The sequence below is a fragment of the Panthera pardus genome, unplaced genomic scaffold, assembly GCF_024362965.1.
Source record: "Panthera pardus isolate Hobbes unplaced genomic scaffold, ASM2436296v1 HiC_scaffold_24, whole genome shotgun sequence".
In the NCBI taxonomy this organism is placed as follows: Eukaryota; Metazoa; Chordata; class Mammalia; order Carnivora; family Felidae; genus Panthera; species Panthera pardus.
The window spans coordinates 27,605,883-27,631,053 of record NW_026526810.1 but is presented as its reverse complement, the minus strand read 5'-3'; the positions used below and the strand labels follow the sequence as shown (position 1 = coordinate 27,631,053).

General features: G+C 40.4%; 1 protein-coding gene across 1 annotated transcript in view; it reads right to left on the bottom strand.

The window, feature by feature from the left end:
- UACA (uveal autoantigen with coiled-coil domains and ankyrin repeats) overlaps positions 1-21,461 on the bottom strand; it is a 95,189-nt gene extending 73,728 nt beyond the window's left edge. Inside the window, exon 1 of the mRNA XM_019441616.2 lies at positions 21,265-21,461. Coding sequence (XP_019297161.2) covers positions 21,265-21,348 — 84 coding nt within the window. The 5' untranslated portion in view covers positions 21,349-21,461. The remainder of the gene's footprint in view (positions 1-21,264) is intronic.
- Positions 21,462-25,171: the final 3,710 nt, after the last annotated feature.

The window sequence follows — 25,171 nt, the reverse complement described above, 5'->3', positions numbered from 1 at the left end:
GGGTGGCTCTCAGGGCTAAATGTCTGAGGCAGATTGTCTTGAAGATTGTCTCTTTTGAGTGTGGCAGTACCCTACTTGAGAACCACGCCTATATTGTGAACAGATTAAGAAGAGTGAGGTTTTCATACGGAGTCTTATAAACATCTACCTTTAAAGGAAAAAAATGGTGTTTTTCTTGAGGTCAAAATCTCAAATTTTATATTAGACTCCGTCTAATTCAGTTTTTAATTTGCACAGTATTTTTCCCATATTTAAAAACATTTGTTAGTCTATTTGCTTAGATGTGTTTATAAAATATACTTTGTTATATACAGGATATTTGGGTTTTTTAAAGGAACATCTTTTATACGTCAATCACAGCCGTGTACTTAAAAAAAAAAAAAAATTGGCCATAGTCCGTAAACAGAACCAAGCCACACCCAGAGGCCAATTCCTACAAATATGTAATTTGCTTGGGCTTTTCCAATAACACAGATATACCACAGCCTCACACATGTAACGTGTTTTTCTCTTCTCACAACTCTTCCTGAACTTATCATTAATGTGTTCGGGAAAGATGAGTTTGTTTGTGTTTTTAATGTTTATTTCTTTATTTTGAGAGACAGAGAGAGAGAGAGAGAGAGAGAGGCAGAGAGAGAGAAGCCCAAGCAGACTCCACGCTGCTCCACCTGGGGCTCAGTCTCACAAAACATGAGATCACGACCTGAGCCAAAATCAAGAGTCAGACACTTAACTGACTGAGCCACCCAGATGCCCCAAGATGAGTTTTTAAATAGGCTTAGGAGTACAAGAGTGCCTGGCTGGCTCAGTCAGTGGAACATGCAACTCTTGATCTCGAGGTTGTGAATTCGAGCCCCACGCTAGGTGCAGAGATTACTTAAAAATAAAATTTGGGTGTACCTGGGTGGCTTAGTCTGTTGAACGTCCAACTCTTGATTTCGGCTTGGGTCACGATCCCAGGGTCATGGGATCGAGCTCCACACTGAGCGTGGAACCTGCTTAAGATTTTCTCTCTCTCTCCCTCTGCCCCTCACCCTTACTCATGCTCTCTCTCTCTAAAATAAAAAATAAATAAAATAAAATCCAAATAAATAAATGAATAAATAAATTTTAAAAAATACACCTAGGACTCTGTAGGCCAATTTTTAAAGTTTCATTATTTCTCAAGTGAGAGCATATGGAAAATACAAAAGAAAGTTTTAAAAATAGCCTAGCATTGGGGCGCCTGGGTGGCGCAGTTGGTTAGGCATCCGACTTCAGCCAGGTCACGATCTCGCGGTCCGTGAGTTCGAGCCCCGCGTCAGGCTCTGGGCTGATGGCTCGGAGCCTGGAGCCTGTTTCCGATTCTGTGTCTCCCTCTCTCTCTGCCCCTCCCCCCTTCATGCTCTGTCTCTCTCTGTCCCAAAAATAAATAAAAAACGTTGAAAAAAAAAAAATAGCCTAGCATAAACGAATTTACTCAATAGCAATAAGATTTATTATATTTTGCATTTTTTTCTGGTTTCGGCATCCTCGTCTGGATTATGATAACCTACTAATGGTCTCCTTGCTTCCACCCTTGTCCCCCACTCCCTACAGTTATTCCACACAGCAGTCAGAATATGTTTTAAAACAAGTCAGATTATGTCACTCCTTTCCTTAAAACCCTCTAGTAGTTGGATTCTTGCCACAAACATTGAACCTAGAAGTAATAATCAGGAAGCAATCAAACAAACCCAATACATGGGATGTTCTATAAACAAAAACAAAACAAAACAAAACAAAACAAAACAAAAAACTGATCTGCTAAACTCTTTAGCCTGGGATCCAAATACAATCCAAAACCATTACCCAAACATGATCCAGACCCCAAGAGATCACGGATTTAATCTCCTTCCACTTTCTCCCCTTTGTTCACTTGACTTCAATCTTTATTTCAACAATAACCAAATTATGGAAAGAGCCTAAGTGTCCATCAATTGATGAATGGATAAAAAAATTGTGGTTTATGTACACAATGGACTACTACTTGGCAATGAGAAAGATTGAAATATGGCCTTTTTTAACGTGGATGGAACTGGAGAGTGTTATGCTAAGTGAAATAAGTCATACAGAGAAAGACAGATACCATATGTTTTCACTCTTACGTGGATCCTGAGAAACTTAACAGAAGACCATGGGGGAGGGGGGAAAAAAAAAGTTAGGGAGGGAGCCAAACCATAAGAGACTCTTAAAAAGTGAGAATACACTGAGGGTCGATGGGAGGTGGGGGGGGGGGGGGGGGGGTGATGGGCACTGAGGAGGGCACCTGTTGGGATGAGCACTGGGTGTTGTATGGAAACCAGTTTGACAATAAATCTCATATAAAAAAAAAAAATCTTTATGGCTTTCCTGTCTGTAAAACATGAAGACAACAAATGCAATCCCATATCAAGGCTTTTTTAACAAGCCCTCTGCCTGGCATTATTAATAATCAGAGGAAAAGGCAAAAATGTCCATTCTCCCACAAAAGTGTTATTATTTCATCATGTATCAGTTTTCTATTGCTGCAAAACCAAACAGTGATTTAAAACAGCGACCATTTACTATTGCTCACAAGTCTGCAGGTGAACTGGGCAGTTCTGCTGTGCCGGGCCAGACTGAGCAATCTCAGGCCCACACAGGCCTCTACTACCACCTGCCCAAGGGGGTTGGGGCCTGGCTGGTCTAGGATGGTCTCTTTCCCATGTCTGGTGAGTGGCTTGCCGACAGGGCAAAAGCAGCAACTGCTAACTAGCAGTGTGGCATGGGCTCGCTCATAAGAGAGAACAGAAGCATGAAAAATCTTTGATACCAAGACTCAACATCATTTCCAACACCTTCTATTGTCCAAAGCACAACCTAGACTCAAGAAGCAGGAAAACAGTCAGACTGCAGCCTGTGGATACAAGGAAAGGTACAGAATAGGGCCATTTTTGTAATCAATCTACTAACAATCATGACAAAAGCACTTTTTTAAAAATCCTGGTTCACCTAAGTGGTGGGAAAATGGAAAATGCAAAGGACTACAGAAACTATACTTTGCTATGATGACATATAAGGCAGAGTTTCTCAACCTTGGCATTATTGACATTCTGAACCATGTTAAGTTTTTGTTGCAGAGGGACTGTCCTATGCATTATAAGAGGGTTAGCAGCATCCCTGGCGACTTCCCACTAGGCGTCATAGTACCCCCCAAGTTGTGACAACCAAAAATGTCCCCAGACATTGCCAAATGGCCCCACGGGAACAAAGGTGCCTGCAAGTTGAGAACCGCTGCCATAAAGAGATGAATTAAAGCAAAAATAATTTGGTCTTATTGTTTGCAATATAAACCAATGTTGCTTTAAAAGTTTGTTCAAATGATTCTAAAATGCAAACTTTATAGATGTGTAAGATATATACCAAATTCTCAAGTGGCTACATATTAAAAACTCAAAATTCAAAAAATAAAATAAAAAACCCTCAAAATTCCACTGATGATAGAGTACTGCTAATTTATATAATTTAACCAAAAATTTTGCCATATTTTTGAAATCAATAGGAAAGATAACTGTGTTAGAAGTTCAACTAAATTGATACTATTGGCTCTAGAATTCGGTTTGAGATGTGTATCTAAGCCCCAGGGATTGTCTCCCTCCCTCTGCCTCGCCCTTTCATGAACTCTCTCTCTCTTTCTCAAAATAAACCAATAAACATTTTTAAAAAATAGATAAGGGTGATGTTAAAAAAAAAAGTAAGCACAACCAATCAGAATCAGAATATTCCCTGGACAATTAAAAAAAAAAAAACAACAACAGATAACACTTTAGAAAAGGCAGCAATCACAGTCATGTGATATTTGCTGATCTAAACTATTTTCACAATACTTACATTACTAAGATGCTATACACAAATCAAACTACTTCAACTGCCTAAGAAATTTTATGAATCTTTATAAACTGAATATTCTTACATTCATGTATAAATCTGTGATCGCAGTGGCCAAGTCAAGTCATATACACAAGAACCAATTTAAAGACCGTCGCTGTAGATTCTCTGGGCAAAAAAAAGAATAGTTTCTCCTTCAGAGAAAAGAAAATGGGGTAACTTGCTAATCAAATGAGGTACCAATGAGCAAAGCCAGGACCAGGATTAAGGGAGAGATTTGCTTAGGGTACCAAATTTAAGGAGGGACTCATTCAGGATCAGGAAATGAGCGAAAATAGGAGGCAAGAGCCTGTTGTTTTAATCTCACCTCCCACTCAGCAGGAATTGCACCAAGCAGAAAACAGCACACTGATTCCCACATGCCCAAAGTCTGTCCTGTTCTAAGCCATGATGGCACTTGCCACCCCACTCATCATCTGCGTCCCCTCAAAGAACCACAGGGTCTGCTTAGCCTTTTGGGAGGGATGGTACCAAACAGGGACAGGGGAACTCAGCAGAAAGAGTCACCTATAAGCACACACTCAGAACACTTAAAAGTTTTGAAACTGTGAAGGAGGAGAAGTCAGGCATTCCAGAAAGCTCCCGAAACTGTCCTTTATAAAGTTGGCCTGGTGTTTAAAAGTGGTTTGTAATTTTCAAGCACGTGCGTTCACACTTGAAATGGAAATGTTGCCATTTTAGGCATTTATTTCCAATTACTGCTGTTTAACGGAATCAGTGTTATCACCCAGGGACGATGAAAAGCAACAGTACCCTAGGCGGTTGGCAATGTTGGTTTTAAGAAATCAGCCCGACTCCAGAATAACTCGGAGGATACGGTTTCATCTCCACGACAACAACATTCCTTCTCTAGCCATCTTTGAGGAGTATCTACCATGCTGCGCAGTCAGGAGCAGACACAGGAAAGTTGACCTTACAGGGCAGAACCAACAATAACAACAAAAACCCAACAAGACAGGCTCATTGCGTTAGATGAGACACTTCCTTTGTCTTAGGGGTACAGCCCAACCCACCACACCCAAAAGCCTCTCTAATGGACCCTAAGTGTAGTGCCTTCCTCCTCTGTGACGCATCCTTTCCCACGCCATCAGTTCAGCAGCAGGAATGCAATTAGATCTAAGCAATTAGGAAAACTGCTATTCTACTTCCTCAGTTGTGTGTACAGAAAACGCTCTGACCAATAAAAGCTGAACTTACAGGGCCCTTGCAGTAAATAATGCCTTCACTCTAAGAGGGATGAAGGACTCAAACTGGCTTGAAGGCAAGCAATAAGAAGTCCTTGCGCATCTTTATTTTAAAGGCCACACACAAGCGACTTTAAGTCTATCTTTCCAAGCCACTCTTAGACCTCTCTGTGGACTCTCTTTTTCAAAAACAACATGCAGGCCTGTGCATTCTCCCTGTCAGTATAACATGGGCCAGCAAGAGCTGTTTCCCCAGCAAATGAATGAGGTGGCAAATGTTAGGAAATACAGGGCTTTTACCTAATTACCCACAGGTTCTTGCTACCCATGAGCTTCATGATATATTCAGTAGTTAAACAATATTAGGAGGAACGTTCAGAAGTTTTTCACATGTGACACTTGCCAGCAAGATCTTTCAAGGCCAATGATTTGTATGTTCCCAGTAATAAATTCCCAAATTAGGTTCCTAGTTTTATATAAATCAGTTCATTATAAATGCTATTAATATAAGTCTATTTTAGGGGCGCCTGGGTGGCTCAGTTGGCTAAGCGTCCGACTTCGGCTCAGGTCATGATCTCACGGTTCGTGGGTCAGTGCTGACAGCTCAGAGCCTGGACCTGCTTCGGATTCTGTGTCTCCGTCCGTCTCTGCCCCTACTCCGCTCATGCTCTGTTCTCTCAAAAATAAACAAACGTTAAAAAAATATAAGTCTATTTTAGTTATAACAAGTCACATCATGACAAAAAAAACCCCAGAAAATAAAAATCTCATAATTCATAATGATGATCATCTTTGTATATTCCCTGCTAATCTCTTCCCGAGTGAATGTTTTATATGACTACTATCAGGTTGCACCTCTGTTTTTTATTCTGATTTTTTCACTTGTAAGAACTCTATCTCTTCCACAGAACTTCTTCATATGGTTGCAAAATAGTCTTGCATATTAGTTTTCTACTGCTGTGTAAAAAATCCCTACAAACTTAGAGGCTTGAAAACACACTTACTTATTACTTCACAGTTGTGTAGGTTAGAAGCCCAGGTGGGACCAACTGGCTTCTTTGCTTAGGGTCTCCCAAAGCCAAAGTCACCAGCCAGGCTTGGCTCTTACCTGGGGACAAATTTGCTTCCAGGCTCGTTCAGGTTGTTGGTAGAACTCAGTTCCCTCCAGCTGTAGTTCTGTGGCACCTGTCTCCTTGCTGGCCGTCAGAGCCTCTCTCCCACAGCTCTTGAAGGCCACTGGCATTCCTTCTCCCACAACCCCGTACCCCCTCAAGGCCAGCAACAACATGACCAGTCTCTCTTGTCCTTCAAAACTCTCTGACTTCCAATTCTGCTGTGAGCCAGAGAAAAATCTGTTTTCCAAGGTTCAAGTGATTAGAACAGGTCCACCTGGATAATCTCCTTTTTGGCCGACCCAAAGTCAAGTGATTACAACCTTAAATTACATCTGCAAAATCTCGTCTGCCACATAGCAACATAATCGTGGGCATATTTTCTCATCATATTCAAAGTCCTGGGGATGGGGGAGATCGTGGAGGATCGTTTTTAGAATTCTGTCTACCACACCTCTGCGTCACAATAGAAAATGTACACTTGGGGCGCCTGGGTGGCGCAGTCGGTTAAGTGTCCAACTTCAGCCAGGTCACGATCTCGCGGTCCGTGAGTTCGAGCCCCGCGTCGGGCTCTGGGCTGATGGCTCGGAGCCTGGAGCCTGTTTCCGATTCTGTGTCTCCCTCTCTCTCTGCCCCTCCCCCGTTCATGCTCTGTCTCTCTCTGTCCCAAAAATAAATAAAAAACGTTGAAAAAAAAAAGAAAATGTACACTTAACTGTGGGTTGTGGCTGAAAAGCTTGAAGGTTATCTTGCCACTGGATCAGAAAACCTGAAAGGTCCTTTCTAACTCTAAAAATCAAATATTTAAATGTATTAAAGAAATAAAGTGTAAAGTTATTTTAAAACCTGGGGGAAAATTACATGAATTCTGAAATTAGTTAAATAAAAAAGTGAGCTGAAGTTCAAAAAAAGAAACATGTTTTTGCAAAATTGTCACCTCTTTGGGGGCCAGTGTTCTAGTCACAACAAAAAGGTTGAACATTTAGGAAATAATGAACCATTAAAGTGGAAATAAAGGTTAGTGCCACTTTAGTGCTAAATCATAATGCCTGGGGAAAACAGAAGCAAAGAACTCTGAAACCAGTGACAATTTCCATAACACAAAACTCCAGTTTGATTCTAAATATGCAGATTGGAGGAGAGGTAAATAGGCCAAATAAAAAACTAGCTCATATATAGATTATTCCATCCAAAGTTCACTAAGAAAAACTAGGACTAAGGATATGACCCTCGGATCAGGCTGGCAGGGCCTCTCAGGAAGGATTCAGCTGACTGACTTTGGTTTAAGATAGTTCCCATCGGCACCACACAAATCAGGTGGTGGAGGAGGAGGAGGAAAGAGAAAAGAGAAGGAGGAAAGAGAAAGGAGGAAGAGGGAGGAGGAAAGAGAAAGGAGGAGGAGGAAAGAGAAAGGAGGAAGAGGAAAGAGAAAGGAGGAAGACGGAGGAGGAAAGAGAAAGGAGGAGGAGGAAAGAGAAAGGAGGAAGAGGGAGGAGGAAAGAGAAAGGAGGAGGAGGAAAGAGAAAGGAGGAAGAGGGAGGAGGAAAGAGAAAGGAGGAGGAAGAAAGAAAAAAGGAGGAAGAGGAAAGAGAAAGGAGGAAGGGAAGGAAGAGGAGGAAAAAGAAGCCGGGCAAGGGGAAAGAGAGGAGAAAAAGGAGAAAAGAAGAGGGGAGGAAGGAAGGGAGGAAGGGAGGGAGGAAAAGAACCTGACATATAGTCAGTGCTAAATAAATATTTTTGAATGAAAATACAATGTAACAGATCATAAATACGTTTGTGGCCTTCAGGAAATTCTTCCCCCTAGGCAGAGAAGAAAGTCTTTCTAAATCTCAGCTACTCTTGAGCTAAAAATTCTGGGGCAGTCTGCAAGGGAGCTGGATAACAGCTCCTGGAAGTGACACAAAAAAATTGAGGGCAGGCAATAAAACTGTGAAGACCAAATCTGCTAAATAGTGGGGGAACTGAACTGTGCTGAAATTTTTAGTCTCAAAGTAATTATAACCTATACAGTGGCAAATATATAAGTAGCGTGTCCCTCAATAGAATTCCAAAGTCTTGTCTCCAGCAAAAAAAAAAAAAAAAAAAAAAAGAGCCAGGATCCTGCCTATTGGTACTAACAGCAGAAAGAACATGTTGATAGCTGTGAGAGATACCCCTGGAATGAGAAGCCTGTGACGGTCAGAAATACAAAATACTAGCCATAGTTTCAACTCTTACTGCAGGGCCCTTTTCTCCACAGCCTGCAAAGTAGTCATTCATTGTGTTACTCCAGGAAAGTTCAGTGGGGAAAAATATGCATTTTGTAACCTGACAAAGACTTCTCCCTTGCAAGTGTATTTTTAAATTCAGCTAACCAACTCAAAATCCCCTTGTACAAAAACAAAAGTTGTACTTTTCTTAGTCTTATTCTCTATTCATGCAAACATTAGAAAAAAGCAATTCAAATTAGAATTCAGAAGGTCTTTTCATTCCACATATAAACAATAAACTTTACTCTTCACCCCGTCAAGATGTGAGCAACGCTTTCTATATTTTCAGAATAGGATCAGTACAATTTTAGGTACACCTAACAAAAACTAATGTAATTGTTTTAACTGACAGATAACAACCAGTGCTGAAATTTCTATTTACATTGTTGTACAGCTTCCAAAATGTTGGCATTCTTTTTAGTTACCTATAATCTCTGATAGGGTAGAAAGGCAAGTAAAATTATCCCCACCTTACAAGAGAAAGAATTGGAACTTCCAAAGTAACTTGCCCAAGTTCACAGAGCTTTTCAATCGCAGCGCCTGGACTCAAACCAAGATTTTCGGACATCTTCTTAATCCTGATCTTCTGCCTATAGAATATCTCTACTTATATGGTATGACACTAAAATGAAAGATGCTTCTAAAACTGCATCACATTTTCCTTCTATTTACACAAGGAAAAGGAAAATCATAGAATAATTTATGTCAAACAAAAGCATTGATTTTGATAAAAATTCTTATGAAATAGACCAATATAAGAAACCAAAAGCAACAATACAAGAAATGAAAAAAAATGATATAATGCCCTTCTGCATCTCTTGATACAGTCTTTCAAGTCTAGATTGTCTGATATAAGTATGGCTACTCCAGCTTTCTTTTGTTGAACGTTAGCATGATAGATGGTTCTCCATCCCCTTATTTTTAATCTGTAGGTGTCTTTAGGTCTAAAGTGGGTCTCTTGTAAACAGCATATAGATGGGTCTTGTTTTCTTATCCATTCTGTTACCCTACGTCTTTTGACTGGAGCATTGAGTCCATTGACGTTTAGAGTGAGTACTGAAAGATGAACTTATTGCCATTATGATGCTTGTAGAGTTGGAGTTTCTGGTGGTGTTCTCTGGTCCTTTCTAACCTTTTGTTGCTTTTGGTATTTATTTATATATATATATACACATACATATATATACATATATATACACATACATATATATATATATATACATACATATATATACATATATATACATACATATATATATATATATGTATGTATATATATATGTATATATATGTATTTTTTTTTCATCTTTTGCCCCCTCAAAGAGTCCCCCTTAATATTTCTTACAGGGCTGGTTTAGTGGTCACAAACTCCTTTAAAATATCAGTATTATATCATAGATAAGAAGATATCTTATCCTTAAGTGATGGATGCTACAGTATTTAAAGGTAAAATATAATGTCTGCAACTCTCAAGAGACTTAATGAAAAATGTGTGTATATATTACATATGGATAGATAGAGCAAATACAGCAGAATTTTGACTCTTGAATCTAAGTAATGAGCAAGTAGATCCTAATCCACTGTACTATTTTATATTTCAAATTTTCATAATAAAAGTTGGAGGAAACTTTTATTAGCACAAATTAGATATGTGCTCAAAATCTGTGCCTATAAAGATTATTAGAATAGCAAATTAAACTTTCAAAAGTATTTTGCAAATAGCATCATCAGAATATTGAGCTATTCGTCCAAACTGGTTATAAATCAAGCTCACTTTAAAACAATGCCAACTTGCCGGCCTACAAGAAGACACAGGCAGTGTTCTAGCACACAATTACCTCTGGTCAGGGACTATGCCTCCCACACACTGCATCATGCCCTGGGGGACTCACTGGGGCTCGCTGAGGGCCAGCAAACAAGGGCTCTTGTCTGTTGACCGTGACTTTAACAAGTCACAACTTCTCTGGGTCTCAGATACCACGTCTCTAACAGTGCCCTCCTCTCTCTCCCTTACAGCACTGTAAGGATTTGGGCCCTCGGGGATTCCTGCCTACACTACGGTGACAGCCTCATGAACCATCCACCCGCCCGCCAAGGTTGAGCCCCTACAATCCCTCCTAAACAGGCCTATCAAGTAATCCATCCGAAGCATAGTTGATCGTGTGATTCCCAAATTCTGAATACACAGGACAAAGTCCAACACTCTTAAAATATGGCGTATTTTAAGCCATTCCGAGATTTAGTCCCAACTTCCCCTCCTGCCTATCTCCTACTCAATCCCCCCACCTATTACCCATTCTAGGAGCCACCAAAGCTAAACTGACAAACCAGCTGCCCTCTTCCCCCACTCTTGACACTTTTCTGCCCCGTGCCTTTGCTCTCTTGCTGTTGCCTCGGAGAGCAGTTTCTTCCTTTCCTGGATCGCATAAGCAACTGCTTCATGGGTACAGGGTTTCCTTCTGGGGTGACGAAAACGTTCTGGAACTAGACAGAGATGGCAGTTACACAACACTGGGAACACCCTATATGACACCGAGTTGTTCACTTTGTGACTGATTAACTTTGTGTTGTGTGAATCTCACCTCCAAGTTTCAAAAAGCAGCAGCAGCAGGCTCATCCTGCAGGAAAACACCTGCACGGACTCCTCAGCCCCAGACGGGATCCGCACGGAGACCGCAGAGACCCATTCCCCTGTCACAGCAGTTAGTACTTTGTAGCATGTGTTTAAAGAATTCCCCCTCCCGACTTCCAGCCTCCTATCTTCCTCATCTTCTCATCCCTCAGAAACATTGTTTGTTTGGTTTTTCAATAAGTAAAACATAGAGACACCACTTATATCCTTAGGGGCAAGAGACTGGAGCAGATGGTCCTTTGAAGATCCAGATCTAAAAGTCCACAAGAGCATGTATTAATTGGAAAGGAAAAGATCAGGAAAACTGCTGTTCAGCTGGTTATAAGGGTAAAAATGGAAAGAACTTTGGTGAGATTTTTCAGTTCGTAATAATAAGAACTAACATTTATTGAGTTCTTAACTTTAATTAATAATCCCACTTTCCAAATGAGGAAACAAATATATTTAAGTAACTTGTCCAAGGTCACAAAGGGGCAGCAAGATTCAAACCCAAGTGGGCGGACACACTGCCCTGCCTCCATACTGCCTCAGACAAGGTTTCAAGAGGTATGTATGAGTGGACATTCTTTGGCCCACAATTTGGCTTTTCTGAGGCTAAGAAAACACTCCATTTTCCACATTTATCTACTTAGCCATTGCCATGAATGTCGATATGTCATAAAGTGCTTTTTTAAATATAAAATGTTAATTTGTCAAACCTTGACAACATATCAATAAGGTCAGTATTAAAAACATATCATCCTCCCCCGCCAAGAAAGTATATACCCTATGGTACACACTTGTGTGCACACACCTCCAGATAGTAAGCCCACAATTTTTAGTTCTACTGGATTCTCAGATCTTGCTTCACCAATTTGTCCTCCAAAATATTTAAAACCAAGAATGATAGGATAATATGTTGGGCAAAGACACACACACACACACACACACACACACACACACACACACACACACAAAGCAAAAAGGGATAATATCACAAAATATGACAAAGTAGAATTCAAGACAAAAGTTGAATAGGACAAATTAAAGACTTTTATACCACCAGTTACACTCCACAGTGAATGTAAAAAATCCAAGATTCTTAATGTATCAATTATCACAAAATTAAGTACAAAAACTAAAAGTGGCAATAAGCCTAGAAATATGTTCACACTCCCTAGCAATCAAAAACACAGATTAAAGCTGTAATTTTTTTCCGATCAGGTCGACAAATGGGTTTAAATGATAGTGCCCATTTTGGAAGGGTGTAGTGAATGCAACAATTTCTACACTGCTGGAAGGAACACAAATTGGTTTTGAGACTTAGCGTAAAAGGCCTTCCTTCCCTCTAAACCTTCCTCTCTCTCATTTTCTTCGGTACATACATGGTTTAAGATTCAAATGCCATCTCTTGGAAATCCTATCAGTTCACATGGTTAAAAACATGAGTTCCAGAGTCAGGTTACCTGATGTCCACTTACTTATTAGCTATGACACCTTAGGCACGCAAATTACTTAATTTTGTCTGTAAAATGACAGCAATAGTACCCACTCCTTAGGGTTGCTGTCAGGATTAAGTAAGCTAATGCAAAACACTTTAAACAATGCCAGGACATACACGCTCAGTACATATTGCCTATTGGCACTTGGATTTCTTATCAATAATCTCTTTTTACGTAATTGACTAGTATTTGCTAAGTATTCCTGGTGGGACATTTGTATCTGCTCAAATCATTTCAAATTACTTATAATTTTAAGTACAAAGCTTATCAGAATCAAAGATGATCCAAAAAATGATACATGTATCATCACTGTTATCAAGATAATTAAATTCTGATTGAATAATAAAGAGGCAATATGCAATCTTTAAAAAGAGCATGACCAGTGGCTTATGGCATAGTAAAAAGCATTGCGGGTGACTTATTTTATTCTTTATCTTCAACTGTATTTTGTTTTCTATACTGAACATGTATGACTCTTAGGCCACGGGGAGGGGAAGGTTTTTAAAACAATAGGCAGTCACTTATCTTGACTGCTTCAGTCATACACTTATTCTCCCTCCAGGGCACTTGCCAGGTCTGATTCGATTATACAGTTCATCCCATCTCATCCTTCACCACAGCTTTAGTAACTATCATGGCTCATCTTCTGCACATCACTTTGGAGACTATACCATTCTGAAATAAATTCATCAATGTTCGTAATAGTCAAAACTTCCGAGGCTAACAAAAATCCAACAGACAAAACCGTTCTTGTGACTACAAAAGGGTAATTCTTTTCTTGTCTTTTTGTGTTATATATTTAAGCCTAGAAGAGAAAAGCTACATAAAGCTTTTAATTATTTTATGATTCAGAATAAGGAGGCATCAAGTGTATATTATCCTGCCATTCTGTTTATAACTTCAGGAAGTGCATTTCAACCATCATTTTTTGGCAAATTTCCTACAGAAATCAATTTGATCGCTCTTATATAACTAAGCTCAAGCAGGTGGAAATTTTCAACAATTTATTATATGCCTTAGGTGTCAAGGCAAATGTTTGCATGATTGCTAACAGGACACTTAAGTCTTCTAATATGATAGAGATGAAACACAGGAGTTGTAATGTTTAAGTTGAATATTCTTGGATGTAGATTTCTTTACCAAGTATGTTGCTGGCTATTAGCTCATTCTAAGCAGGAAAGAAAAGAAGGATAAACTTGTTAACTCCTACCTATACAATAATTTCTTCACATGAAATTTTACCAATTGAGAAATCTGTCTGAACAAGGACTTAAACTTGTCAAGGAACTCAAATTCTTTATTCTTGAGAGAGAGAGAGAGACAGACAGCATGAGCAGGGGAGGAGCAGAGCAAGAGAGGAACACAGAATCCGAAGCAAGCTTCAGGCTCTGAGCTGTCAACACAGAGCCCGACGTGGGGCTCGAACTCACAAGCTGTGAGACCAAGGCCCGAGCCGAAGTCAGACTCTCAACGGACTGAGCCACCCAGGCGCCCAGGAATTCAAATTCTTAATTCAAGTTAACAAAAAATAAAAGCTTTCCTTTATTCCCCTCTAGCTGCCACCCTCCAGCTCCTTACTCTGAAATTTTCATCCGTACCTCATCTGCGCCACCCTCTATGGTAACACCAAGGTTCCTTTCCACGTCTGATGCTCCCTCAATGCACTATGGAATTTCACAGCTCTACACCACTGCGTTTGCTGTTCTTTCGCCTGGACAACCCTTCAAACTGTCTATCTGGCCCAGGCTCAAGCTTCACCTTTTCACCTCCTCCTCCTCCACCCTACATATCTGTGCACCCACGGCAATTTATATACACCTCTATCACTCCCTGGCTTTTAACATACTGTATTATATGTCTGGCTCTTAAAACTTTTGAAGGCTGTGACTAGATCTTTCTCATTACGGAATTTTTAGAACATACACAAAATACAATAGTATCACAAAAGTAAATACAACAGTATCATGAACCAGCCAACCACAACAATGAATTCATGACCAACCCTGTTTCAACTCTACCCCCTACTACTCACTTCTCCCACCCGCCCACTCACAGATTATTTGGAAACAAATCCCAGACTTCACATCGTTTCATCTGTAAATAATATACTTCTAAATGTTTCTCTGAAAGATAAAAACTCTTTGCAAACATAACCACATCGCTACCATTACAACATTTAAATCTTTTTAGGTAATGGTTCCACAATGCCATCACTTATCCCGGTGGTGTTTACATTGCCTCATTTTATTTTTATGATTAATCAGGGTCCAAATGAAGTATATCATTGCAATTGGTTAATATGTCTCCTAAATCTCTTTTAATCTCCAGATTTCTCCATTTTTTTTCTTATTATAATTTACTTTTGAAGAAACTAAGCCATTTGTTCTAAGGGTTTCCCATGATCACAATTACATTCACTGCATCCCCATGTTGCTCTATACCTGTATTTTCTGTTAAATGGAGGCTCTTTGGGCAAGACTATTCATAGGTAGTCATGAATATTTCTATCAGGAGAAATAGACAACAACCCATCTGGTTGTCTTTCCCTTTGAGACCTTAGTAGCCACTGATAATCACTGTCTGTGCTCTAGATCCATCAATTCAATAGGAGCTGGGAAACTATGACATATACCAATTCCATCATCCCAACTTCATCTATTAGCTGGGATGAAAACACCTTGTATAAAAAAGAAACCTCCCTCATCAAATACTTGGTTGGCTTAAGGAAAAGTATCATACTTCATTCTTTGTCTTTATTTTCTGGTTCTTAAAAGAATACATCGGCTCCCTAACATCCTCCAAAAGTGACAAGTTTCTCTTTGTTTTGTAATCATTATTATGAATGCACAGATATAAAGACTAGTACACTGCCACATTATCCTTATTGATGATGGAACTGTCCCAGCACTGGCCACACGGGAACCTCTTCAAGTTGGCTCCTGAGTCCGAACCTTTGATAGCCTCCCTGCTTTCTAGTGTGACAGAGGATTCCAGGCTCCACTTACGCATTTTCTGCTTCCAACTTGGAATTACCTATTTCTTCACGGAGGACTTAATTATAATTCACTCTTGAGCCTAACTTATGTGTTCCATCAACGTTTTCCAAACTAAATAGGGTCCAATTCCTGAACTAATAATTTTAAATTTGAAAAATGTGTATCGTGCACAATAAACAAAGATTTACAATCATTACTTCACTCTTATTAATAAGCAATTAAGGGGGCACCTGGGTGGCTCAGTCGGTTAGGCATCCAGCTTCGGCTCAGGTCATGATCTCGCGGTCCGTGCGTTCAAGCTCCGCGTCAGGCTCTGTGCTGACAGCTCAGAGCCTGGAGCCTGTTTCAGATTCTGTGTCTCCCTCTCTCTCTGACCCTCCCCTGTTCATGCTCTGTCTCTCCCTGTCTCAAAAATAAATAAACGTTAAAAAAAAAAAAATTTAATAAGCAATTAAGGGGCGCCTGGGTGGCTCAGTCAAGCGCCTCTTAGTTTCCGCTCAGGTCATGATCTCACAGTTCATGGGATCAACCCCTGCCCCCCCGACCCCCACCCCATCAGGCTCTGAGCTGACAGTGCACAGCCTACTTGGGATTCTCTCTCTCTCCCTTGCTGTCTGCCCCTCCCCACCCTCTTGCAAAACAAATAAATAAACTTTTAAAAAAAGTAATTAAAATCCTTAACTACTCAGGTCCCTGAGTGGCTCAATCAGTTAGGCTTCTGACTCTTGATTCTGGCTCAGGTCATGAGCTCATAGTTTGTGAGTTCGAGCCCCACATTGGGCTCAGCAAGGACAGTGCAGAGCCTGCTTGGGATTCTCTCTCTCCCTCTCTTATCCTCCCCCACTTGTCTCTCTCTGTCTCAAAATAAATAAATAAACTTAAAAAAGAAATCCTTAAGTACTCATCATTTAAGTTCTTGAATTCCCTGTGTACCAACTCAACTGTCTGCTTTAGTATTATAATAAAATTCAGCAATTCAAATAAGCATGATCCCCTGGAGTTAAAATCAAAAGTATAAAAATAGGTCTTCTTTATTGTGATCTTCCTTCAAGAACCACAAGAAATGCAATGCAGGGATAACTCTAGGAAATTGTCTGAACAAAACTTTAATTAAGTTAAGCGTTTTTAATTAAAGGTTGGCATCCAGGGGGCGCCTGACTGGCTCAGTCATGAAGCATGCAACTCTTGATCTCAGGGTCGTGAGTTTGATCTCCAGTTGGGTGTGGAGATTACTTTAAAAAATAAAATAAAATCTTTAAAAGAAAACAACAAAAATAAAGGTTGGTATCCTAAATGAAATTGAGTAAACAATGCTCAATTAAGTATCATGAGTTTAAATGTAACAATTTGTGATCTTAATTCTTACTATTCACATTACCCAAAAATCATTGTTATAATAATAATGTTAACATCTTTTCAAATGTACTCCAAAACAGAAAACGCTTCTCAAAATCATAACTGAGACAAAATTTAATCTTTTATACTTTCTAAACATCTCATACTTGTGTTCTTAGTGGGAATCAAAGGAATTTTTTGAAGATATTTTTCAGTTGCTGTATCTGTAACTCTAAATGTGTTTAGAAATACCAATATTTTTTCAGGTTACTGAGATATTAACAAGATGCTTTAGAACATATTTGGTTGCTCATTCATAAAATTCATTGCCCCCAAATCAGAGTAGCCTAGAGAAACAGCAGAAAACTAACTGCAGAACCTCCCATATCAGAGATAACTAACAATCAGCATTTACTCCACTACAAATGTTAAGTGTAATAAGTACGGTTTAGGTGGAACCCCCTTCCAAAATGTCTGTTAACAGTATTTGTTACTGTGACTGTTCTGGAAATACAGTCTCTTAATTTTAATTACTCAATTTTCCTAGTCTGAACTAGGTGAAACCGGAATAGTCTATTCTCACTGTACACATAATTGTATACATAATTGTACATATAATTGCATATGTAATTGACTAGATTTGAAATAGCATTTACAGTCATTCAATTATCCCTTTCAGAAATCTGAAGCTCCAATTTAGTGATTAAGATAAATGTCAACAACAAAAATAGTTTTATTTTATGATTAAAAGATGCAGCTATCTCCAGATTCATCTAGTATAGGACAAACTCTCAAATGTATTTTACCCACAATTTATAATTATGAACTACATTTATATATATATATATATATATATATATATATATATATATATATATATAAACATAACCACTGTTGAGTGAACTCTAAACTCACTGGCATATTTATAACCATGGTACTATTCAAAATATTTTAAATGACTTTTTCTACATATAACTTAGTAATAATCTGTATTTCACATACTATAAAATATTTACATACCTCAGTCTATTGCTAATGCATCTCTTTCAAATAAATAACCTTAAATAAATACAAGAAGAAAAAGATTTATGAAATACACATGTTAAGATTTTTCTTCCTCAAATCAAAGTTGTGCAGAGAACATTATGATGATTACCATGATAATCAAATGACTGCTTTAAGATTCAAATTAGGTAATCATGGGGGTAAAAGGGAGGGGGGGAAGCAAGATATATATATATATATATATATATATATATATATATATGCGCATATATATATGCCTTATACCAGATTATTCTATATGGATCAAACACTTATATGTTAAAAATGAAGCAAATTAAAAAACTAAAAGAAATTAGGCACATTTTTTTTTTTGCTTAATATTACAGAGTAAAAAGATGAAAATATAATGTAAACCTAAAAGTCACAAAAGGTTGATAAACTGAATTGCATAAAAATAACCACTTTCTGCATAGCAAAAGCCACCATAAACAAAGTCCTAAGATGAATAACCAACTAAGAAAAAATATTACTCCTACTAAAATGGCTAATTTCCATGACATAAAGTATGTACAAATGAATTTAAAAAATCAACAAGCCAATAGAAAAATGCAAAGGATAAACTGTTCATGAAAAAGAGAAAAGATCTATTGGGAGTTGGATTGGAATAGCATTGAATGTATGGGCCAATTGAAAGTTGATGTTCTTAAGATAATGAGTGTTCCATTCCAAAATATGGTTATTTATCTCCTTATTTAGGTCTTTAGTGATTTTCAATAAAATTTTGTGATTTAAAAAAGAAAGAAAGAAAGAAAGAAAGAAAGAAAGAAAGAAAGAAAGAAAGAAAGAAAACATGCAGCAGGCTCTTAAAAGCATGGAAAAAATAATTTCTCACACATTGGGTACATGATGTATGGAAGGAAATTTAACATTCTTCAATATTACAAATGCGTGTATCCTTTAACCCAGCAATTCTTTTAGAAACTGATCCTACAAGTGTACACGCACATGCACACACACACGCACATACACACACAGACTTGGAAATATACACAGGTTTATTCATCATTGCATATTACAGCAAGGATCTGAATGGAGAAGCTCTGATTGGGCCTAATTATTTACAATTAAAAAAATGATATAGAATAAGTACAGTATGTTATCATTCCCATAAAGGGTGAATATTTATATTCATATTTGTTTGTATGTGCTACACTCTGAAGGAATATGCAATTAACTGGTAACACCAACAATATATACACATGTGATCAAATCTGACTGACATTTGGGATTATGGTATAGATTGAAAGCAAAAGGAATCTATTTCTCCTGTACATTCATTTCATTCTATCTTGGTTTGGTGTCATTCATCATCACACTCATTTATTTTCATTTAAATATTTTACAAAATTTATTCTAACGTCTAACTTAAACAGAAATGCTCACTTTTTCTTTTCTATTATTTATTTATTTTGAGAGAGAGAGAGAGAGAGAGAGAGCGCATAAGCAGGGAAGGGGCAAAGAAAGGGAGAGAGTCCCAAGCTGGCTCTGCGCTGTCAGCATGGAGCATGAAGCGGGGCTCAAACTCACGAGCCATGATATCGGGACCTGAGTTGAAACCAAGAGCTGCATGCTTAACCGACTGAGCCACCTAGGCGCCCCAAAATGTTCACGTTTTCTAAGCAGGCAGATTCTGTCTTTTTTATACGATGTATTTCTCTTTATTTTTATGCTATTTTAAGAAAAAGAATGCTCAGTTTAGTAAATACTAAAGATTTAAGGTTGGAGAGATGCACTTCATGTTCCAAATGTATAAAATGCAAACTGGCAGGCTAATAGCAATAACAATTAAATACTCTGCATTTCTAGAGGAGAAAACAGGATAAAATTAAGGTATAGAAACCTCCCAGTGGGATGTGGATCTGTAGCCAAACAAAATGGGAAAATACAGCAAATAAATATAGAAAAGCTTATCTTTTACAAAGCTGAAAGGCAACCTGCACTACAAAAAAGTTTAATCTTTAACTACGGTGACCTCTGATATCACTAAATATTTGTCAATTATTATTTTAAAAAACAACGTGAAGCAAAGAAATCTCTTATGTGCTTATAAAACAAGTCCATGCTTTATTAAACTTCAAATCATCAAGTATCGTGCCATCTATAACTTTCCTTTTTTTTTTAAACTGGAAATTAAAGAGCCTAGTTTTGCCACAATGTCCTGTTAAGACCGAGTAAAATCATCGCAGAAGTAGGCGAAGAGAAAGCCACAATTCTAAATTAACTCCTAACCAGAAGCAGATCAAATAGTATTCTCATAAAAAGCACATAGAATCATTTAGTACAATTTGTGCCACATTATAAAGGCCCTTTTTAGTAACTCCAACTGGGCAAACTGGGCAGTTGGGGCATCCCATCTCGTGTACGTTTCTGACTCTTCGCGACTTTTTAAAGCAACCTTTCATTTAATAACGCAGAATTTTGATGACACTGCCATTCTTCTGACTTGCCAAATTATCCAAATCCCAACATCTGCAGTCAGGCTGTTTCTCAAGATTTCTGATCTGCTGCCAACTAGAGAGAGGCCCTGAGTATTCGTGAGCGTGCACGCTGAGGCCGGGCTGCCGAGCGCCGCCCGCCTGTCCCCCCGCACGTCTGTCCCACAGGTGAAGCTCGGCCCCGCAGGACCACCACCTTCCCAGAGTCACCACCACTTCCAGGACCGCTCCCTACGATGCTTTGTCTGCATCTGCGCCCTAGTCCGTCCGCCTCACTCAGAAATCCAGCTTCCCCAGTGATACAGCGACGGCGGCCAGCACCCGACGTCCCCTGGGCCTCGGAGTCTCGGACCCGAGGAGGGTGCGGAGTGCGACGGGCCGGCACCCGGGCCGCTGCCCTGCCCACCCGGATCGTGGGGCGCTAGTCCCCCCGTCCCGGCCCCCCGCGGGCCCGGCCCGACAGGACGCGCGTGGGGAACCGGGCCAGCCCCGGGCGAGGGGAGGGGCCGGGGTCGCCAGGGAAGAGGGGAGCCAGAAACCCGGGATGGAGGGAGGAGTGGGGCCGATTGAATCCCGGAGCGCCGGGGTTTCATCCAGGAGTTTCGGGGACCTGGGGGTGAGCGGCGGGGGCTGTGCCGTGGCGGCGACGGGGAGGGTCTCCAGGGTCTCCGCGCCGACGCCGAGCCCCGGCCCAAGGGAGGAGGAGTCCCCGGGACGACGGAGAGGGACGAGCTGAGAGGAGGCTGAGGAGGGCGGCGCGCGCTTCCGAGCAAAGGACCCCGCGGCTCGTGGGAGGGCAGCGCCGGCAGCCCTGGCAGCCCAGGACACGCACGGGCCATGGGACTCACCGCGCTGGCGGTGGCGACGGCGGCGCCGGACGACGCGGGTCCAGACGCCTCCTGCCTCCTGAGGCGGGACTTGAGACTCTTCATGGCCAAGTCTTCGCAGTCCGGCTCCTGGCGGCGCGGCGCGCCCGAGCCGCGCGCGAACCTTCAAGGGTGCGGGCTGCGAGCGCTCGGCGAGGCGACGGAGGCGGTGCCGGCGGTCCCGGCCCCACCTGCCACCTGGGGGGCCCCCCGGCTGCCCCCGGCTCCGGGCCTGCGGTGGGGCTCCCCTTCCGCAGCCAATCCTCCCGCGGCCCTGGCGGGGGTGGGGCCGGCTCCGGCCAATCGGAATCCGGGAAGGGGGCGGGACTTCCCTTTCAAACTTCTTAACACCCTTCCTCTCCCTGCTGGAAGAAAAGTTTAGAACTTCAGCCGCGGGACCGGCGGAGGTGAGCGGTGGCTACTTGGAAGGACGTGGGAACCAGTCTCCAGGCCACCGGTGCCTGCCTACTTTAGTGGTCTCAGGTCTAAAGAGAGCAGAGGGTCCAACCTAAGCCAGCTCACGTATTGGCCGGATCCGCCCCCGCCCCCCCATCTCCTACCCATGTGCTTTTCCCCAAGTTAAGTTCCCTTTCTTTCGTCTGGTCCCAGGAAGAACACACAGCTTTCAACTTCCCTGCCGTCGGCCGGTGTTTTACTACACAAATCTCAGTGCCTGGAAACAACCACACGCATCTAAACTCCGGAAACATACCACAGCCTCTAAGGAATAAGGTGCGGGCGCTACAGAAAAACATACAGTTAAGAACAGACTTTGAAAGACGTTACAGTAAATGTTAGATGGTCAGTGATTATTTGTTGAGGGAAGAACCTGCTGCTTTAGAGAGAAAGATGGAATGGCGGGGGAGAGAGAGTGGGAGAGCATCAATAAAATACAGTGGTAAAGACAGTGGTGAAAAAAGGAGAGACGAAATTTTTGAGAAAGGGAAATAAGTATACCTCTAACCCTTTGTGCTGTGCCAAGGAAAAAAGAGGAAACAAGGTCTAGTGCGTTCCATATAGTCACATTTTGCTACACTTTTTGCTTTCTCACTTCATCTTCCCTCTCTGCTCTAGTATTCCCTACTTAGCCTACTGAATTAGTTTGTACTCCTCCAAAAAAGAAAACGAAAAAAGCTTGGATCCTCCAATGAGAATCCAGGCTTTCAGTAATACTATTTCAGGTAAAAACTTATAAATTAATATGGATAGTAGTATATTTCTTGGTTCTCAGCTGTAATTGTCCTCCTTCCTCCTCCCCCCCCCAACAAAAAGTATTTAATATCTATTAGATCAGTCTGCACAGATTTTGTTAAGACATCACAATTCTCTGAATCCAATCCATTCATTTATTCATTCAACCCACACATATGTTTAAGGAGTACTATACACAGCTAGTTACCAGAGGGAAAATAATAAACATGATATGTTGCTTTGCATCCAGGAAGTTTACAATCTAGTGAGTAAGACAGTAAAACAGGTAATCTCACTAAAGTATGTAGAGTTTGCCTCAGCTGCTAGGAGACAACATAGATAGCCCAGCTCTACAGTCTAAGTTCAAGGAAGATCTGATGGAAGAAGCAAAGCCTGATTTGATACTTTAACTTATTTAAAAAAAAAAAAAAAAATGACCCACATAGCCAAAGCGATACAAGAAGTTGCCAAAGGAAAACATATCATGGCCTTTTCTTCAAAATATTTTTCATTTTCTGCAAAAATACACTAAAGCTAATGAATTAATTCATCCTGTCCAGAAATTCGGATTAATGAGAATCATTTAAAGGAAGGACGAAGAGGGGCGCCTGGGTGGCTCAGTTGGTTAAGCATCCGACTTCGGCTCAGGTCATGATCTCACAGTTCATGAGTTGAAGCCCCCCATATGAGGCTCTGTGCTGACCACTCAAAGCCTGGAGCCTGCTTTGGGTTCTGTGTCTCCCTCTCTCTTTGCCCCTCCCCTGCTCGCTTGCTCTCTCTCTCTCTCAAATAAATAAACATTTTTTTAAAGGAAAAAAATGTTTTAAAGGAAAGATGAAGAAACAGGCAGGTGAGCAACACCCAGTAATTTGCTTTTAATATGACATCTTCAATCATCATTAAGGTCCATTTTTCCCAGCAAAATATTTATTCTAGCAGGCACCCATTTGAAAAGACAAACAGTCCATGTTTCTGACTAACAATGGATTCTTTTTGTCTGAAAGGTCAGTGGCTTCCTTTAGAATTTCCTTAGAAGTAACTCAAGGTTTTACTTAAATATTGTTAAAAAAAATTTTTTTTAGAGCTCTCTTGGAGAGGCAGCATTCAAAGATTGCGTTAGCCCTTAACAAAAAAGTAATTAACAGTGAATTTTGCCTTAATTAGTTCTATGAAAGGAAATTTCTTTGGCTCTTCCTCTTTCCTCAGATCCACAACCATTCAATTTTTGGTGGCTCTTAATAGTGCCTGTGGACAGTTGTGTCTCTGTCTTTTCTTGACTCTTCCTCTTTCCTCAGATCCACAACCATTCAATTTTTGGTGGCTCTTAATAAGGGTGCCTGTGGATAGTTGTGTCTCTGTCTTCACCTGCCACTACAAAGCCAAAATTATCCCATATCGGGATATTATAGAAGTTTCCCAACCAGTCATCCAACCTCCAGTCTCATCTTTCCCATCACTAGTAAATTACCAGCCATCCTCAAAAGTCTTAACAAAATATTCCTCCCTTGCTCAAAAACCTTCAGCAGCTGATGAATGAAATCTAACTCCTTTACTTGGCATTTAAAGCTCTACAACATGAGCTCAACCCTGTTCTCCATCTGACGCTCCAAGCAAATTACTCTTCAGTTCATTCCGCAAACATGGGTCATGCCTTTCCATTTCCTCGTCTTTATGAGGCTATTCCCTCCTCCAGTGACTTTCTATCTACATTCAGCTAACAAAATCCTACTCCCTCCAGGAATGATTGGAAAAAGGCACAAGGTGGCTTCTGGAGTACTGTAGTATTCCATCTGGTTACCTAACCAGAGCGCTGGTTGTGTAACTAGTGTGTTCCATTTGTGAAAATTCAGTTAGCCTGTAGTCTTTACGAGATGTACGCTTTTAAGTGTGTGTGCTATACTTTAATAAAAAGGTTTCTTAAATCATACATCTGTTCTAAGTGCCCTCCTCTATCATAGAGCCTTCTCTGATCACTCCACTGAAAGTGATCTCTCCATCCTCCAACGGGTTAAATTGGGTCTCCTATGATACTAACAGATATGTTCTGAACAAGCATTTCGCTACTAGACTCCAAATTCCTTTAAACTAGGGGATAACTGATATATGTTTGAATCCCTTTTGATACTTAGCACGTAGTGGTAAGTGCTCAATAAATCTCTCTGAATGGATTGATGCATTCTTTTACAGTGCATAACGGTTGTTTGTTCCAAGTATTCATGGACAGGATTGGCAACCCGCTGGTTATGAGTAGGAGTAGTGGCTATCTCCTGTAGCATCCAAGTTCTCATAGCCCTGGTAACTGGCTTCTTTTCTGTTGTTACTGGATAAAGCAAAGGAAACAGACACAGCCACGAGTCCAGCCTGCATCAGTTTCCAAAAATGTTGGGCAAGTTATTTTTATGAACTGTCTGTATGATGTCCCCACGGTGTCTGTGTCCAGTGGCCTTTATGGATTTTTCCAGGCTAGAAACTTGATAGCTGATGTCTGCTTATTCCCGTTTGAGAACAGCTAAGTAAATAGCAGTGGTTTGAATATGGAGTGAGGCTTTTTATATTGATCTGGAAGCCCCCTACATGAAGTAAAGTCACTATTATTAGCACTCGGCCAGACAGGTTTGGTTTTGTTCACTATCATCACTATGGTTTATTTTTATCTTCCCTTCAGAGCAAAAGGCACTTATCAAACGTGGATGGATTT